General features: G+C 33.0%; 3 protein-coding genes across 4 annotated transcripts in view; 2 read left to right on the top strand and 1 right to left on the bottom strand.

Annotated features, from left to right (window-relative positions):
• Positions 1-19768, bottom strand: part of LOC145739062 (elongation factor-like GTPase 1) — a 62423-nt gene that overhangs the window by 8516 nt on the left and 34139 nt on the right. The gene's annotated exons all lie outside the window — the stretch shown is intronic.
• Positions 1560-10081, top strand: aos (protein argos). Its single transcript, XM_081994391.1, has 4 exons — positions 1560-1881; positions 8279-8487; positions 8953-9127; positions 9334-10081. The coding sequence occupies exons 1-4, from the start codon at positions 1687-1689 to the stop codon at positions 9541-9543; spliced, it is 789 nt and encodes a 262-aa protein (XP_081850517.1). The 5' UTR covers positions 1560-1686; the 3' UTR covers positions 9544-10081.
• The window catches only part of dsx-c73A (doublesex cognate 73A), a 30516-nt gene continuing 29060 nt past the window's right edge, over positions 18313-19768 (top strand). Inside the window, exon 1 of the mRNA XM_081994390.1 lies at positions 18313-18947. Coding sequence (XP_081850516.1) covers positions 18450-18947 — 498 coding nt within the window. The 5' untranslated portion in view covers positions 18313-18449. The remainder of the gene's footprint in view (positions 18948-19768) is intronic.

Here is a 19768-nt window from a genome sequence, read left to right as displayed (position 1 = left end):
TATTGACTAAAAACTGGACCACCCTGTATATGAAAAAAGTCCTTTGGTGAATTAAAAGCTTTATCCAAAAACTGTAAATATAATAAATATATTTTTGCACATGTTCATAAATGTTTTGTCATCAGGTGTTGCCACAATTCTTTGAACTGACAGTTCCAAATGAAGTAAATGTTGCTGTCATAAAACATTTTATTATTTTTATAGAAATTAACTATCAAAATCTCTTTCCGTCAAAGTGTCTTGTATAAATATTATACATTCTTCTTTTTTTAACAGTAATTATACTTGTCTTATCCGGAATCAATGACTTATGAACAAAATTCATAAATTATCTTGTCTCTTAAATTAAATATTAACTGACCAAAACACTTATAGGTGTAAATAAATCCCAATTGTGCATACCATCAATATACAGGGTGATTCCAAAGTTGGGGCTTTCCTTTCACCTGCGATTAAATTTTCCAAGAAAAACAATTTTCTTGCGTTTATCAGTGGCTCGTGTATAATTTTTTAAAATATTTTTGCTGTTTTAATTTAAATTGTCAAATTATTAAAACTTAGTTTACAAGGCGGCTGAAATCTTTTGTTTTTGTATGTTGATAAGAACCTGTCAGTTAATTTTTCTTCGTTTTTTTCAGTTAAACTTTGACACCTTGTATCTTCGTTATGGTTTCATTTCGAAAAAGCGTTTTTGAAGCCCTATTCGCAGGCCTCAACTTTGGAATCACCCTGTATAATATAATAGCAAATCCCGTAAGAGTTCTAATTTGTTTTATGCCAATATCGACCTTATGTACATCAAAGGCTTATTAGAAAAGCAGGAGCTGTAAGGTACTCTTACTACTTAAAAAAAAGTATAAAAAAAATCCAATTAATTTAAATTGACGTTTAATTCAAGTTAATAAATAATGATGTTCTACTGATCAGAAACGATTGGAATGTCATTCACTTCCTAAATTGAATGACTTCATAAAACCTGATTAAATAATAGCCCGTCGAAGAATTATCAAAATAAAAGGTAAACTACAACTTTCACGTTGCAATCGCCAATCAAGACTCTAAAAAGCAATGCAAATTCTCTTATCAGATGTTGTACGGCAAGCATAGTAAAATCGCGTTAAATATGAATGAAATCTTTACAAGTCTTTTGGTACCATTCATAAATCTTTACGTTTAGGCCGGCTACGTGGGCTCTCGCTTACACCTGGTCGATTATTTTCTAACAGGTGTTCGGGAAATTACCACGAAATTTTAAATTACAGAATCAATTATTAATTTACGATGCACGCGATTGTTTTCTCGGAAAGTCCGATATTGAAGGTATTTCACTTAATTGTATGTTAATTAAATCAGGCTACTTAGAATTTTTTAACCCTCTATTATGAAAAGTAGGTATAATTTATGAGCTTGTAAGGGAAATATTTATGACAGCAGATACAAAAGGTTAGTGGAACCTTATCCTACGGAGTTAGGCAGTAGTACCAAAGTACCTTCTTGAGATGTGTAGCGTCAAAGAGTCGGCGTAGACGGCCCACTCCGTTTTCATTCATGTCTTGGATGGAGCATAGTAGTACGTTTCGTGAAATGATCAAAGTAGCACTTTAAGCGCCTGTGTAAGATTTTACGCAACCCATTGATATCTGACAGTATAACATTCCAATTGCCATTTAAATTTAAAAAATAACCATGTACGTCGAAGGACTCACGGTTTTAATAGTGCTTTTGGACGTTTGTGTTAGTACCAGATTGCCTCTGGAGGTTTTTCAGAGGTATCCTTCAGAACACCACCACCACACTCACAAGAATCACCTGAACAATGTCAATTTCCATAGGAAGAGACTGCAGGACCACACTGCTATTAAAGTTCTATACCAAGTTGGGGTAAGTTCAATTTCTGATACTGCGGAAATTTAAATTAAGCCTGCAGTGCATAAGAAATTCTTTGGTATGCAATTGCTAATGTAAAATTGTAATCAGAGGTGTTGCAATTTTTAGCTAGTAAACACTCTTCAATAAACAATAAAATGCTTTTAAGTTGAGTTTAAATAATTGTCAACATTAGCATTGTTTTTGAACAGATTTAAGCAAAAGTAAAATTGGAAAAAAGTATTATAAGACGTAAAATAGTAGAATGCTAGAATAACTTTATTGAAATCGATACAATCCATACAATTTAATTTTCAAAACTTTTACCCCTAGATTGGGCATCAGCCAATTAAACTTAAAGGCCCAATGTATTTAGTGATTTTTATGAAGTGATATATAAATAAATTAAGAAGTAAGAACTACTACAAGAACACAACATTCCATATAATTCAAGGTAAAATTTAAACTGAAAAAATGGCACCTGGACAAAAAAGGTACCTTTTAAAGTACTTTTGCTCCAGGGGATCTCAATAATTGAAAAGTGTGCAGTAAAAAAGGTCAATATTCTTTCTCGGAAACTGAAGGGCTGTTTTTCAATTATTTGTCTACTCTTCACAGCTTCTTATCTTATACGGCTAATAGGGAATGCTTTGCCTCCAAAATTACCTTGTGTAACACAGTGAAGTTAATTTTGCTAATATTGGTTACAAAATGTACGCCACTGGCTTCTAACAAAAAAGTAATTCCGATGAAGTCAATTTTGAATAAGATTTTTAATGTTTTTAGTCACGTGACACAATTTCAAGTTTTGGTCAGCTTGAATTTTGAAACTGCGAGTAAAATTAACTTAAAATTGGATTTTTATGGTCACGTGACAGTTGAAGTCAATTTTGAATAAGATTTTTCATGTTTTTAATCACGTGACACAATTTCAAGTTTTGGTCAGCTTGAATTATGAAACTGTGAGTAAAATTAACTTAAAATTAGATTTTTATGGTCACGTGACAGTTAGTAGACATTACAACAGTTAGAGAGTTCTGCTTTCACTGACAAATTTTTTTTTATGTCACATGACTATTAGACATTGTTATCAAATTCAGGACAAAATTAAGAGTGACATTTTAGGCTCATTTTTGAATTTTCTAGATGCCCTGTAAATTCGTAGTATGTATTTTGTAACACCCTGTATATGTGATGTACTAACATTTTATAACGTATTTTTCAAATATTATGTCCTTAATAAGAAGAAAATAAAAATGGAATCGACTATGATAATCGAATTGTCATATTTAAAGAATAATAAATTTATTTGTTTTGTTAGATTAGTTAAATTTGTGTAAAATAAATTAACAACATGTACAGGGTGTGTCTAAAAGGTTTGTACAAAATGCTATGACATATTCCTGACATCAAAATAAGCCGATTTAAAGCAACTCACCTTAGTCTGTTTTCGAGATACAGTGTGGTAAAGTTAAAAAATATAAATAAAGTAGCAAAATTTTGTAGCATATTACTTTCAAATCTGGTAGCCAGAGGTTTCTTGAGATGCGAAACCCAAATTTGGATACTTTTGAAGCAAATTTCAGGTGACAGTATCGAACACTAAAAACAGAAATATCTCGACAGCGGTTTACATTAGCTGTTCTTCGCAAATACCTTTTTTACTTTAAAATGTTTAAAACCTCATTTTCTTAAAAAATAAATATGAATAAGAAATAAGAAGAATTTTTAACTTTATCACTCTGTATCTCGAAGACGGAGCAATTTCGGACTAAGGTAAGTTACTTAAAATCGGCTTATGTTTCCGTTATTTTGACACCCTGTATATAAAGGAAGTTATTTTATTTTATTTTCTAGGGTTTTGCCCTCTTTTGCTCAAACACTTTGGGGGCACCTGGTAGTTTCTTCTTGAAAATTTGAGTCAAAGCAATATTAAAATTACACTACATTTCAAACAAAATTAAGGTGACAAAACATTTTATAACTTATGATTTTAGGCTTTATAAACCAGAGAAAAGTGCCAAAAACATCATTAATTAATAAACAATATAAGAACATTTGGCTTTAGCTTTGTAGTAAGTTGCAGTAAGGTGGCGGTTGTAAAATGTCTGGACGATAGCGTCAGTGTTTATAATTAATTTAGAAATGCCGTCTAAACAAGTCCATTTATCAATCGATTGACCGATTTAACGTTTAATTACAACAATTATATTTAAAGCAAGGATATCAAGAGTTCCTCGTACGTAGTAATCTTTGTACGACAAACAAACAGGATTTCGTAATAATCGGCACAAAATCTGTTGGGAGTGTATTTTCACTTTAGTTACAGCATCTAGTGTTTTATTGAGGAAATATACTGTTATTACAGAATTAATAAAAACTATTAATCTTAGTCGGAAAACCGAACCAAGGACAAATAATTGTAAAACGCTTATAATTTTTTACTTCCTGTAACTTGTGCATTAGTAGAGAATGTATATTAGGCAAGAATTGCTGTTCTACAGGTTCGGTTTGAAGACTAATCGCATCAAGAAGTACAATTACGATTCTTGTAATACTTCCTTTACGGTTTTTGTTGCTTGGTAATAAAATTAGGTGCCGAATTGACAAAAGGGAGTTGAAAAAGGACCAAAACGGAAGTACCGGAAATAAAACCTGACGAGACACTTATCGTAGGGTCCTAAATCGTAGCCATTGTATTGGGCTCAATAAAGAGGAAGTGAATTCACGAAGTAGACTCGCAAGTACCGGATTTAGCCCCGATGCCACAATTAATAGCTATAAAACTATCAATTTAGAATAACACCGCATATATTTTATATATATTGTATGGTTCTCAGGAGACGGGTGATTAGACGCAGACATTTCATTAGTTAAGTAAATTTTTTGCTAATCTCGGATGGAAGGAAACGTCATTAGTCCCGTCCTGTTCGGAGAGTGGACTATCAATGTTTACAGTCCTAACAGTGGCCGGTTCTGAGAAAATCACATTAACTCGGATATCCGTCGACACAAGAAAAGAAACTAGCCCTAAAACCGGAACTTCATCTTTAATACAATAAGCTTACATTACGCCTCGAACACAAAAGGAAAGAAACCATTTTTCTCTTTGCCTGTTTCCTATCCTTCAGCTGTACAGAAACATATACCTGGCAGTTCTTGATATTGGATTTTACATAAGTATTAATTTTTAACAACTATTATAAAAATGTTGCTTGTTAATGTAAACATAAACATCACTCTAACCAATTGATTGATTAATTTTGCTAGTTCAGCATTATGCTCTTGTTTGCTGACAAAATGGACCTTACTGTTAAGTTCTTATCCTCGCGTACATGTTATACAATAATAATTCTATTCGAAATCTTCAATGAACGTAGGATGACGTAATGGTGAAGACCCATTAAATAAAGAACATTGACACAAGAACCTCAAGCATTAAAGCTTTTTGCTGGTTCTTATTATCTCATCTTCTCGGTATTTTTTTCAGCTTCTTGTATTTTTTACACATTGTAATGGTACAAAGTTCTATGTTAAAGCCAGGCCCTGGAGCGGTCATTAAAATTTTTACTGGGTGCGTTTTTTTAATATTGCTTACATCTTGTTGGGCACGGACAGATAGTATTTCTTAAATCCGTATAAAAACAACACGCTCTGCAAGTTTCCTGAGAGGTATCCAAAACAATAACAAAAATATATGCCAGTGGCGCTACGGCTACTACTTTTACTTAATTAGGTAAACTAATATTTAAATTACATACCATTTTCTTTATGACACATATTAAAATTGATATTAAACATTTATAGCTATTTGTAACGGATTTTGTGCTCGTAATAGTTTAATTTATAGAGGAAATTGCGTACGCTACTGATTAAGAAGATAATTACTTGATGTTATACGACCCTGCCCATACACACGGGATGTCGTTAATTTTATCTGCTATCAGTTTATCGACGCTGGAAGGAATATTTTAAAGCCCAGTAGTTAAATTATTATATGTTTATAAAGATTTTATCTCCAAATCTCCAACCTAAAGAAGAATGATGTAGGTAGTAGTCATTGTTGTTATGGACTTAACAAACTAGGTAGGAAATGGATTTAGTACTCATTTCGGTAGTGGTTCTTTCGGATACACGTTGAATATTAATGGATTTGCCCGTCAAAATATTTCTTTTTAATTGCAACAAAGTTATTGAAATAGGCTAGAGAAGTCATTAAGTGATGACATAATTTCCTCAGAATAACGGAGATTAAAGTTGCCAGTTAGCGGCACATAATAAGCCGGATATATAACTGCAAAAAAAAAAAACAAAGTCTTGACGGGAAACGGTCATTTTTTTCTTAAGACTCATTAACCACAACAGTCTAACGAAAACATTCTAAAATATAATAAAATAAATATTAGAATTACAGCCAATTAAAATTAAAGTAATATATGTTAATTACACAGTCCTAGAAAACCTACTTTTTGACCATCAAAGTCCCAATTATGTACTAGAGTACCATATGTATATTTGCACTTATTGAACTAAAACATTTTTGTACCAAGGTGAAGGCTTTTTAGCTTCAAATGTTATACTGGTTCTATTTAGAAGGTTTCTTTTCTTACTTAAATTTCAACTCAAGAAGAGAATATTTTGCTTGTGCTGCTTCTTAAAAAAAGTTTTGTTTTACCTAAACTCATTCAACACTTCAGGAAGGTAATTTGTAAAGAAATTTGTAAATATCAATAATAGCTTCTGATTTCACGGTTTCTAAGGAAATTATTCTGAAGTGAAAGTACCCTTACAAAAATGAACATCCTCTCTGTTGTCAATATTGTTAATTACTTACATACATCTTTATAGAATTAACATTACCGGGATACAGTCAGTAGGAAAACAAACTGTTAATCTTTTCTTGATAGAGAGAAGGTAAAAGCAGGTAATTGTTACGCCACTGGGTGATCGAAAAAAAAAGGAGGTGTGCCAAGGAGGTTGCCAGCGTTGTGCCAGGCTGGTGCCGGGTGACTATTGGGTTTCTTTAAACCACCTTCCGATTTTCCCACGATCCGACAGAACAGACGCAAGGTGTACGATAGCACAGATTTTTTACGGTGCGGGTACCACCAAACGCACCCCCGTAAGATGAACACCTGCTGAACCGAATAACGCCCACATTCGCGGTTAACACAGGACCGGACGTTCTCTCAGTTTCCTCTTCCTTCATTTTATTAATGATCCAACAGAGAAGTCCGATCGTTCAATTTATGTTACCTTTAAGATGATTAGTCGATAATTCTACAGAGACTCATTTGTTGACGTGTGTCATATACAGGGTGGTCCAGTTTTAAATGTCAATAATTCACCATTCGATAGCCCATCAAAAAATAAGTTAACTTACATTATGTCATTTTCATGAAAAATGCTTCTCAAGGAAAATACAGTCCATAAAAGTTCAACTTAAAAATCGGTTTCTTGTCATAACTGTCAGACCGCTGGAGCAATATTTTAATCAAATTTGGAACAAATACATATGAAATTAATACTCATTAGGTGATTTAATGACATTTGTCGAAACTGTCTCTGTCTGTTAATTTTTCTACCTTATTCTCTACGTCACTGGATATTTTTCAAAAATTTCAATATTTTTTACTTATTTGAAACTTTGTTTACGAAATAATTGAGTTATTACGTTCAAAGACCCAAAACCAACCCAACCCAACTTAAGAATTGTCTTGAAAACGGTGAAAATTGACCTAAGAAGCTTAAAAAATGTCTTTGTAGCTAGTTTTCATAGTTTCCAGACAAATTGAATGAAAATTGACTTATTAACCAGTAAATTTATGCTACAATATTAGTCTTGAACACTAATTATTAGAATTAAATTAGTTCAAAAATTTGGACGGTAACCAGTGTTTAATTGAATAAAAAAAAGTTTGAATTGAATTATCAGTTTTACACTACCCATAGTCTAAAAATTGAACGCCAGTAAACATTAGTCCAACAATCCGGTTTTTTGACTATTTTCAGTGTCACAAATTAACTCGAAAACCTCACAGATGACCAGATTTGAATCCTTTTGAACCAATTTAAAGTAAAAAATACAATAACCCAAGTAGACTTGTCAATTTTGAATAATATCCAGTGAGCGTAGAAAATAAAGACTATCCCCCTATATCAACGCGTCTAAACAATTTTGAAAAATGTCATTCACATGTCGCAACTTTGGAGGTCTGTGTCTTCCTTAGGAAGCGTTCTTCAGAAAAATGGCATAATGCATGTTAACTTATTTTTTGATGGGCTATCGATTGGTGAATTATTGACATTTAAAACTGAACCACCCTGTATAAACAAAATGCATTCTTGGAGTAAAATATTTATACTATTTGACTTGCGTGGAGATCAATAGCTTATTGGGGCTTTTTTCCAGAACTCAGAAGATGATCTACCAGAATGCAACGTCAAATCAGTCTGCAACAAAGTGGACCTTTACGATACTCCATGGGTTGAAAGACAGTGCAAATGCACTGGAGGACGTACTTGCCCTATGGATCTTAACACTGATGATGGGCATACTTTTGTGGAGAAAACACGACAATATAAAGTGTGCGAGCCTATCAAAAAGCTTCCAAAGTGTCGGTAAGTGTACTCCTGTAGTGAGTGTATGTGAAAAATGCCACCCAAAACAATGTAAAAAAATTTAAGTGAATATCTCAGAAACTGTAGGCACAGTATTGACTGTAAGAGTTATTGGTCAAAAATTATTTTTTTGCGGCTCTATGACATTGACAGTATTATGATAATTTTGTACATTCTCTTTAAAATGTTAACAGTTATCAATCAAGTCACTAGTAACTCCATTGGGTCCTGACGTTGATTGATACTTTTGGTATGCGAAAAAAAAACTTGACAAACATTGAAACTCTGAAAATACCGTTTCAATCTCTATTAAGGCTCACCTATTTTGAAAGTAAATCGTAAATTAACTATCACTAACAAATTTTTTTCTGGTAGCAACAATTGGCCGTAACGACAAGAAATAACAGCATTCCTCGAAGATCTGAATAATTACGCAACCACAAAATCATAACAACACTTTTTTAGGTACTTCCGAGATACGACGTGGTCAATTACGCTCTACCAGAACAACGTGACCGACCAAGTGATCCACTGTCACTGTCCAAAGAACGCATTGACATATCTGAACAAAAGGAACGTCCTACATTTGCCTAATGGTCAATTAGCCTTCCAGTACTTGTTTTCCTGTTCTCCGCCAACGGTACGTAATAAGTTAGAATTCATAAGTTGTAAAGTACCTCAATGAACAGCTACAATAGTGTGGCATTAGGAAAGAATATCAATTAGGCGATAAGTGAACTCGATTTGAGATTTGCATATCTCGAACTGTTGCAGTGAATGATTAAGATAGCGATTTACATAAGGCTGGTACCCGAAACACAACTAACGTATAATTATTCTTTTCAGAGATTGAGATGCCAGCGAAAGGAACCTTGCCGCTTATTTACCGTCCGCAAACGTCAAGAATTCTTGGACGAAGTGAATGTAAACACCCTGTGCCAATGCCCCCATGCGCACAGATGTCCGCACCACCATACAGACTATGGCGTAATATCCGTAAAAAGCTTTAGCGAAGACATTATTAAAACGTTCAGTGGGTATTGCTTGCCTTCGTAGTACCATGGTACTTGGGTAGATGTCGCTTAATGGTACTGTTGTGTGCCAAAATATGTGTTCCCTTATAGATGTGAGAGAACTCAAGTACTGTAAGGTCAGTACTTAAGAAAGAAACGCTACTTAAATGCCTCCTAGGCTGCAGCTACCTTGTATATTAAATTTAGTTATAATTTATTATTGATTGTTAGTACAACACTCCTTACCGGAAGTATTGCTCAGACTCACACGTGGAAATGTTTGCGCTTAAGTGTACATTCCGTTTTTAAGGCTTTAAGATATTATTATAGTTTTTATATTTTGATATTTATTTTTTTATATACTGATCAACTTTAAGAACTCAGCCTGTAAATACAACATTTGAAGCCCCACTTTAGATTTAACTTGAACTTATCATAAATTTGCCAACCTGCATCCCTGTATATAATGCGAGGATTAGTAAATAATATTATGTAATATAAAATGTATATCTACTTAATATAAAGTTGGTCTGATATTTGCAGTTCGTGTGTACAAAATAAATATATAATTAATTTATAAATGGCAGTATTTACTTCATGTACCATGCTGGCAGCCCCATCTATGAACAATCCCCATAGAATGCTGCTGTAAAATACCAACTTACGATCTCAAGTGGTACTGCAGACAAAGTCCTAGTTTAAGTTGATAGTAAATGTCTAAAGATGTCGCATGATGCTTTCAAAGAAGATTTTGATTATTTCTACAGGGTGGTCCAGTTTTAAGTGTCAATAATTCACCATTTGATAGCTAATCAAAAAATAAGTTGACTTGCATTATTTCATTTTTCTGAATAACTTTTCCTAAGGAAGATACAGTCCTCCAAATTTCGATTTAAAAAATCGTTTTATAGTTTAAAACTGAACATTCAAGACTTGTGAAAGTCCAAATTTGTACTGAATAGTCTAAAAACTTTTTTACTACTAGGAATGATCTGCCATCCTGGTTGAGTGTCTGAAACTGGCATTCAAGAACTAAAAAAAGTCCGGAAATCAAGACAAAGATTGTATTGTGCATGAAACTCATTTTTTACTACTAAAAATAATATAAAAGTTGACTTTTAATGCTAGAACTGACTTTACTAGGACTAAAGAGTCCAAAAGTATATTTTCAAGACTTTAATTGGTGTACAACTCAATTTTCTGGACTGGACAACAAGTCTAGAAGTAAATTAAATTTTCGGACTATTTTATTTCTAAAAATTAGTTCTCAAGACGTATTATTGTAGCATTTGGTACCAACATTTTTTACTTTTATTACTGAAGACACTTGACTTAGTCTTAAACTCGATTTTTCAGTCTTAAAAAGCACTAAAAACAATCTGATTTTTTTAGAGATGCTACAATTTATTGCACCTATGAGTGTAGAAGTCAATTTAATAGTGAAGAAGCTTGAAATAACATTTTCAAGGTTATGGTCAGTGGACAAACTAGCTTTTAGGCCTGATAAGTCAAAAACTTTGTAAAGATAGTCTTGAAACTCGATTTGAGGCACTGAAAACAGCCTTAAAACACTAAAAACAGTCTAGTTTATTAAGAAATATCCGAATTTTTAGCACTGAGGTGTCTAGAAGTCGATTTAATAGTGACAAAGCTTCGAATGCCATTTTAAGTCTATGAAGAATGTAAAAATTATTTTTTAAGTTTGCTATGTCAATAACTTGGTGAAGATAGTATTGAAACTCGATTTTCCAAGCTGAAAGCAGTTTTGAAGCACTAAAAGTTCGTTTTCAAGACAATTTTCATGAATCTAATGTTAATGTCCTGCATCTAAGACTATTTTCAAGACTAAAATATTGAAATTTGTCTTCAAATTATGAAAACTTGCTTCAAATGCAAATTTTAAGCTTCTGATGTCACTTTTCATTAGTTCAGTCACATTTTGGGGTTCAAGTCAATTTTTAAGGTTTAAATGTATGAATTTGTAGTAACAAATTCTTGAAAAAGTAGTTTTTATGTCTACAAGTCAATTTTTAGTATTAAAGTCTCTCGATTTGCATAAAAACTGGTTACAAACACAATTTTTACGCTTCTGAAATTTTTATCTTTTCTAATTCAATTTTCAAAACTAAAGTCTTTTAGTTTGTCTGGAAACTATGAAAACTGGCTACATTAATATTTTTTAAACTTCTTAAGTGAATTTTCCGTTTCCAAGACAATTTTTAAGTTGAGTTACACAGGGTCCTAATTTTTGTGTGTGTTTAAGTGTTGATAGAATGTGACAGAAGAAGCTGACAGTGGCAGGTTCCTGTCAAATTCTACAAACCTTTCTCTTGATAACTTTCTTCGCTCATTTCAAGAATATGCAACCAGGTGTTAAATACAGGTTGTTTCCTTCTTTGATTTTTATAACTAACCAAGTACGGATTAATATTTAAGATTGTTAACCTAATCTAGCATTAACAACTTAACCATAATCTAAATTGATGTGCTTTAAGAAGCTTTTAACTGTAACATAAGCCTAAAAAATGTTAATTAGAAGATTCAAGACTAGTATAACGTGATTTTGTCGATATCTAAAATTCCATTGCTTAAAATTACCAAAAAATTGGTAAAGAATATCACAATATTGTGATCATTTTTTTGAATATTGATTTTTGAAAACCACCAGGAATTTCATGAATTGGAATTTTGGAGCGACTTAGTAAACCGCAAACTTTACTGAAAAGATCATGGGACTTGATATAATTGAATGGCTGAAAAGTCACGTGACTGAAAATGCCTAAAAACAACAAAAATCAAACTTGATAATGTTCTCTCTTCTTTAGGTTAACAGTTTTCTAATGCAAACAGTGATATTTTTACGGAAAGTGGCCTGAACGTTTTTGACAAATTTGAATTGAGAAATGCGGCCAAACAAACTGAAATTAATAATTAAATCACATCATTTAATAAAAAAATAGGTTCAGTATTAGCTTTAATAAGCCACGTACCAATGTCAAACATTTGTTAAGCTTACATTTCTGAAAGTGCTTTCTTATTCACATAACTGACATAACTCTATTTGTTTAAAATATATTATACATTAACTAAGCGCCGAGAGTTTAGATATCATTATTTCCAATTAACTGTTAACCATATGCGGCGTGAATCTACTGATATTGTATAATAAGTGTAAGTTGGTTTACACCGATTACATACAGCACGACCCTATAAAAAATTGTACATGATGGTAATTTGTTTCCTAATGACTTGACCTGGAATAGTGCGGTATCAAAGAGTACTAAATTGTGTTCGCAGCATCCGCTGTTCTGCAAAAGTACCTGACGTATTAGTACCACATTAAAAGTTACCTTAATACCGCATAATAGTCCGCCAGCGCGATAATGATGATTTCCTGACATTCCTCAAAAAGTACCCGTTAAAATGCTACGGTTTTATCCACGTTATATATAGGGGAATGTGTGTGAAAACCAATTTGTTCAGGAATTTCTTATTAACAAATCGGTTGTCACAACTGACGGTTTTTCTTGTTTATTTTAATCGTCGCGGATTACAATAAACGAGCTACAAAAGGGTCATTTACCATGGGGCGTTCTAATTTCAATATCTGTGTGAAAAGAGTCATTACTGAGATACCCGTAACGAACACGATAATCTACCGTATACAGTCGTCAATGACATTCTCTTGTGAATAAACTAAAACTCGTAAATTTTATTAATAAATTTGATCCACAAATTTGTTCTTAAACCGCAGACTGTAGCTCAAAAATAATGAGCCTGGTTAAAAGGAAATGTTTTAAGACCTTATACTGCAATAGTTGGCGGATATATTAAGGCAATTAAATAAGTAATAACGGAGAAAGACAGCTTGTCTATATATGGGAGGAAGGTACGCACTGAGGTACCTAAACGAAGCGAGCAAACAATAATGGGCGCATTGTCTGTCCGAGTGTTAAACCCTTTCGGTTGGGTTCCGAACGATATTTCTGATCGTCGATAAGATGATAGCGAACTTGATTTATCCAGGTTAAGTTCAAAAACGTTTTTTTTACAATGGAAAGTCCTGTTCAACTTAATTGGTGGTTATGTCATCATGTCATTTATCTGTGGCTTAGCCTAAAAATTAATTATTTTGTAGAAACTACTGTACGAATAAATCTCAAAATTGTTGTTACACTACAGAAATTGTCAAGTATGTCTATTTTCATTGTACTTTTTGGTTTGGAGCAAAAATTGCGCTGGTGCAATATATCAAGAAGACCTTGCAATCACTGATATTAAAAATGAATTCCGTTTTAATTAACAAATAATAATCTCACATTAGCAAAAATTGGAGGTAGATACCTTTAAAATATCGAGTACCCAAATCTAGCTCAACCGTGGATACTAAATTAAATCGGAATTACTTGCAAAGAACGGCATTTTTTCTTAAAACTTTAAGTTACAATTTATTTAAAAAAACCATCAAAATAGCTAACGGTGTATTAGAGGTAGTTATTGAGAAAAAGAACCCGTTTAAAACGACTGTTTTTATTCTGGGCTAAGAAATAAGCGAGCCAGCAATACAAGCTTTAATTTAACTATAGCTAAAAGATTTGTTTGCAAATTAAATAGACCGGTAATTAAAATTCTCGGATTTTATTGAAATGCTGAACGGTATACTGATTCGAAGGACGATAGGTATTGATTTTGAATTAAATCTCTGCCAGATGGTTAAATGTACGAAGCGTGTCCGCAAAGTAGTACATTATAAGGATACTGTGATATGTACCTTCACCCTTAATGTTGACTTAAAAACTCTCCCAGAAATGAAAGTAAAGACTAATAGGTAAACAACGATTTTAGGGAAAAGTAGGTTATTGAATTAATGGTTAAAAATTAGCGAACGTAATATCAACAGCCTGGAGAAGTATGTTAGCGCAAAATGAAACGAAACCAAAATCAGGTCTTAAATCATATCAGTTCAATGGGGTTCTTCTCTGCTGATGGTTATGAGAAAGTTAGAAAACGAATATTACGGACTAGATCATGCAGTTATTTGCATTAATGCGGAAAGTCCAAAATGAACAAAATAACTGATGGTCTAGTTAACTGAACCACATTCTTTACCACTAAGTACCAGGCATTAAAACCAATCTTCGAAATGACATTTCACCTAATTTTTTTGCCTTCATATATTCGCATGTATACTGTACAAGAACCCGGTATAAAGTCATTATACTGCCCAGTAAAAACGTAATTGCTTGCCCAAAAAGCTTTTTATTTAAAATTTGCTTTAATCTCTACTCATTCCGGTAATTTATTAACCTCATGATTAACGAACAAAAAAGCAAACAAAGCACAACCATACGAAAGATCACAGCAAGAAAAATGGTTTTAAAAATATGTCAATGACTGTGCGTACATACGTTTCTAGTGCACGACTATTACGACTAACTGGATTTACCAGGTGTTTTTGAGAGGCAACGCTAGATTAAACCATTGTTTTACGCTGCAATTTGATGGCTCTCTGTTGATTCTAGAAAATAAATATCGAATTTAGATTTTGATTGAAAACGGTCGATTATTAAAAAAAAGCACAAAAAAATCGATTATCTAGGACCATTCTCTATATGAAACGTATTTTACCGTAAAAATATTAACCTCTTTAATATTTACATTGTCCTGGATTTAAGAATATTGCTATAGAACGTCGATTTTTTTTTTAACGGAAATTTTAGAGAACCTAAATACAATATGTGCTGAAATAACAGTACCAGAATTTAAAAACTGTGTTACTTTAAGCATTTAAGATGACAATTTATTGTTGATGACCGTTATTTTGTTAATTTTTATGTTAAAAGTTTGTAAAACTAATTTCTACAGTATCAAAATCAGTTTCAAGTTGCCAACATTTGTATCAATGTTCTAATTGTGACAAAATGGGAATGGATAATGCTTGCCACTAATTGGACTATTTTTATTGGCTATAAAATCAAAGAAACTCAGTGCTTAATACCGAACTTCCGTTATATATCAAAACAATGTCATCCTGGTTTTGGCAATAAAATGGTACAAAGTCTGTTTTAATAGCAGTTTCTACATCATTCATCCTCATCACGCATTCCCAATAATCAGCATCCTCCATGTAAAACATTTTCTTACAGGATGCACAGATTAGTGCGTGTGAGTAAGCAGTAAGCTTTTTGACGTGCATAACTTAAATTCAGCCTTTATAGTGACCGTCCAGCATATGGTGCTTGAAATAATTTAAGTCAGACTTAGACGGAAAAACGATTTACTGTCATGTGCGAAACGCAAATAGTACGGTCATCATAATCAGCAAATTATGGTTTAACATGAAAAACCTAATTTTTTTAGCAACGGTGTAGAGAGTAGATTTCTAGTCCAAATATGAGCACAGTGGCCATTTACATAGGTGCCTAACTACGTAACTACTGACATTTAAATTACCGGAATTAGAGTAAAAGTGAAGCCGATAAACTGTTATTTATAGTTTTAGGTATAATTCAGGACGAAGAAGACATTTATCTAAACGGGGAGCAAAAATTCAATGAAGATATATATCGGGAGAGATAATTTATAAACAGTTATTTCCCACATTAATTAAGAGTTATAATATAAGCACAACGAACAATGCTACAAGTGCCTTTCTTATCATAACGCGTAACTTATAATAATTATAGCTCTTCTGTAGGCTCAAAGTTAAATATGACTATTGGATGCAAATTTGCCATGTGTGGTGACATTTCGCTAAAAATATCTTCAAGAACTAATATTGACAATAAGGAAAGCGGCACAAAATTCGGATGCAAGCCTTTTAATTTTATGACCTGTGAAAGGTAGTAGAACGCATGTTAATTAAGACTGAGCTCCCATATCAATTACTTTATATTGAGAAAACGTCTAAAAAATGCGGTTTAACTCAGCAATAAATAAGAGAAGCTTTTAATGAAAGAACACATTAAAATACCCTTTAGAATGTGGCAAATTAAAACTATTAATAAAACCTCGTTCTCAGTATGTTTATCAGGCCCGATAAAAGTACGGCAATTTCCAAGATAAACAACCACTGGATCTTATACTATTCAAAAAGGATTAGTAGTAATATGATGGGAACAAAATGCAGTGGAAAAATTAACTTCAATTGTGATTCAATCTAGTATAATTAATCGAAACTGGGGAATGTAAACATTCAGCTATTAGAGCTCGTATTTAGTGTAAACCATATTGTAAGCGAAAATATCTGAAAAATTATCAAGACCACTTGTGTACATATATGGCAAACATCAACAGTTAATTGTGCTTCACATAAATTCCAATCCGAAAATGATTTAAGTTTTTTTAAGCTACTTAATACCGGCTAAGAGTCAACTGGGCAATCAGGTCTTGATTGAAAATATTATTACTGCCAAGACTGCAGTTTCAGGTATTACTACCAACTATCAATTAAAATAATTGTTAATTAACAGCGACGTAATTATTAATACATTTCATATAACCTCATCGAAGGTGTAAAGAAGCAGTTTCAGTCTATTGATGAATTCTGCTATGTTGTATTCTTGTTTTAAACATTAACTCAGTTATTATGTTCACATGATTGGAAGAGGTTTTTTAATGATGTCATTGTAAAAATTAAGACTTGTTGGTTGTAGTAAAATGTAATTTCAGTTAAAATTTAAGTCAGACTTTAAGTTAATTCTCTCTCAAAGGGTAATAGGATAGTGCCTTTTTATAACCCTGTATTTTTTTTCATCGGAAAATCAAATAGAGAGTTGAGCAGAAATAGACCTAAACTTTGACACATCTGAATTAGGTTACGACATACCTTATCAACTGTAAAGTTTGCGAGTAGGTCTTTAAAACGCTGAACTGAAAACTAAAACGTTGAAAAAGCACCGTTAATGAACGCTTTGCCTAATCAACTGACTTTATTTAGTCTGTAGAGAATGAGTTAGCCTTTAGGTTTTAGTTTAGAGGAGTGTTATAATACGATCAAAAATTGACAATATTAAACTGATAATTAGTTATTAAATTACACAATTTGATTTAGAAAGGTAACTAAAAGAGAAGCAGATAATTTGAAGGGCAATTTCCTTGCTTACATACCTACTTTTTAAAAATTAAAACTTAAAAAAATTCAAATACGGATTTTTGCTTTTTTTGTGCTTTATCATCTAGTGCAGTGTTTTTTTGCACACCCTGTATCCAATGTTTTTCATAAAGTTTTTTCATTGCGAAAGTTAATTAGGAACACACTGAATTATTTTGTGATTTGTCACGATTTCCACTAATACATTTATGATGATTACAGTTTAAGAAATCAACAAAATACTACGTAACACATACAATAAACATGACTATTTCCATTTTCTTGTCATAAGAGAAAACTAAAGCAAAACACGATTATTCTGAAGGAAAAATAGTATATACAAGTAAAGTTAAACAGGAATGGAAATTGAAAAGACATGTTGCAGTCACAAATGATTGATAATATAAAACTAGAATGTCCAGGTTCATTGACAATGATTAACTTTACTGGCACCATCATATGACTAATTTATAGCTCAGGTTGGAACCCATGCAAAATTAAGTCATGAATCTCATATGATGCAAAAACCTGTTCAAACTGAAAACGACAGTAAAAATGCAAATGAGTGCCAAAATATGTGCTGAATTTGGGAGAGCAAACTGCCGGATGCGTGTGATTGGTGGTTCCGAGTACGGTACCATTGAATAGGAAGTGGGTTAGCTAAGCTCTTCGGCAGGCGCTTGCGGACTTAGCTTACATAGTGCATAAAGCTTTTTCTACGACACAGACCTTCTTCAGCCTTCGATAGTACCACCGGCTTCAGTAGTCAAGGACGCACGCGAAGAATTACACTTGAACGTGACAAAATACGGGTTCGCGATTTTTTCCAAACTTCTTAATTTAAATTTGCAAGAAAAATGCGCGTTTTAGTTTTTGTTAGTTTACTGTGCGTGGTGCAAATTGACTGTCAAACGAATTTTTGGGACTATTCCCATAATTTTCTGGCTAAAATCTTGAGGCAAGGAAAGAGTTCCGCAGAACGAGTGGTAACTTCAACCCCCGTGGTTACAACTCCTATTCCAACTAGCACTAAAATTCACACCACTCTTTACACAACGCAAAGCCCTAAAACTCCGTCGACCACCCTTGTTACCACTAGTACCACCGTTTATACTACTTTACCAACTGATTCCTCAACTGTGGGGAAAAATTTGACTTCTATTACGAGTACAGCCTCTGTGACTAGTACCATACCAGACTACAGTACAGCCAGTACTGTTCTGGACACAACCACCCCTGATTTTGTCGCAACCACGGGGGAACCTAGAGAGAACCCGAATAGCCACGAATTTTACCTCAGTTCTAGCATTAAGAGGGAAAAACCTCAAATTAAGATCTCCTCCAATATCAGTCAGGTAAGTTTTTCAGAATTTAATTAGATAATTGGTTGTAAAGCTAATAAAATCACTCTTAATCTCAGCTTTAGATGAACTGAAATTAGCATATTAGAACAATAATTATTTGCGGATTTGGAGCGTTCTGTTCATTCATTTAAATTATCGTCCATACTTTCATACGATTGCAAGATTAGAAAACATTTGGATTGGAACTGAAGAGCAACCAGTTACTAACTGGAAACAAATCAGAACAGTTTTTGCTCTGAGTCTGAAATTACTCGTTAAACTGCGAAAAATCCTATTTTGATGAGTTTTGATTTTCTGCTTGGAGCATCAATAAAAAATCTGTTCACGCTGGAAAAGGTTCCCACTATCTTCGCGCTATTTAAAGCGACTTCAATCAATCGCTGTTTATTAATTGAAATTAGTTATGCATATTTTATTTTTCGTTGGGAATTTACAAACTGGAAATTAAATTTACCAGACAAGATGGAGTGATAATGTTTCAATGGCCACGGCCATCTTTATCTAACAGTCTCGCAACAATCAAGCTTTTGAAGTCAGACAGCTAGCACCTTTGGGGGTATACCATTAATTACGACCGAAATTTATGACTTTAAAGGTGTTAAATTATATGAACCTGAATAGTTTATCGGTGTTAAACGCCCGTTTAAATGCTGCGACGACTTCCGGAAATGTACTTCTTAATTATATGTTTGTCATGTCAGTTCACTCCATTGAAATGAACAAGTCTGTCAATATTGGAATAAACAATGATCTTCATGCAGTTTTATTTGCATTTCACTTTTGTCAATGTCAGCTTAGAAAAACAAAGTTAA

The sequence above is a fragment of the Ips typographus genome, linkage group LG16, assembly GCF_016097725.1.
Source record: "Ips typographus isolate SLU linkage group LG16, UJ_Ityp_2.0, whole genome shotgun sequence".
NCBI lineage: Eukaryota > Metazoa > Arthropoda > Insecta > Coleoptera > Curculionidae > Ips > Ips typographus.
The sequence above is the reverse complement of the archived record's forward strand: the minus strand, read 5'-3'. Positions and strand labels throughout refer to the sequence as shown.

Bases quoted from the DNA above. Each gene is read 5' to 3' on its own strand.
- aos (XM_081994391.1), top strand. From the start codon at position 1,687: ATGTACGTCGAAGGACTCACGGTTTTAATAGTGCTTTTGGACGTTTGT. The intron at 1,882-8,278 runs GTAAGTTCAATT...GCTTTTTTCCAG, and splicing joins AAGTTCTATACCAAGTTGGG to AACTCAGAAGATGATCTACC. The intron at 9,128-9,333 runs GTACGTAATAAG...TATTCTTTTCAG, and splicing joins TTTCCTGTTCTCCGCCAACG to AGATTGAGATGCCAGCGAAA.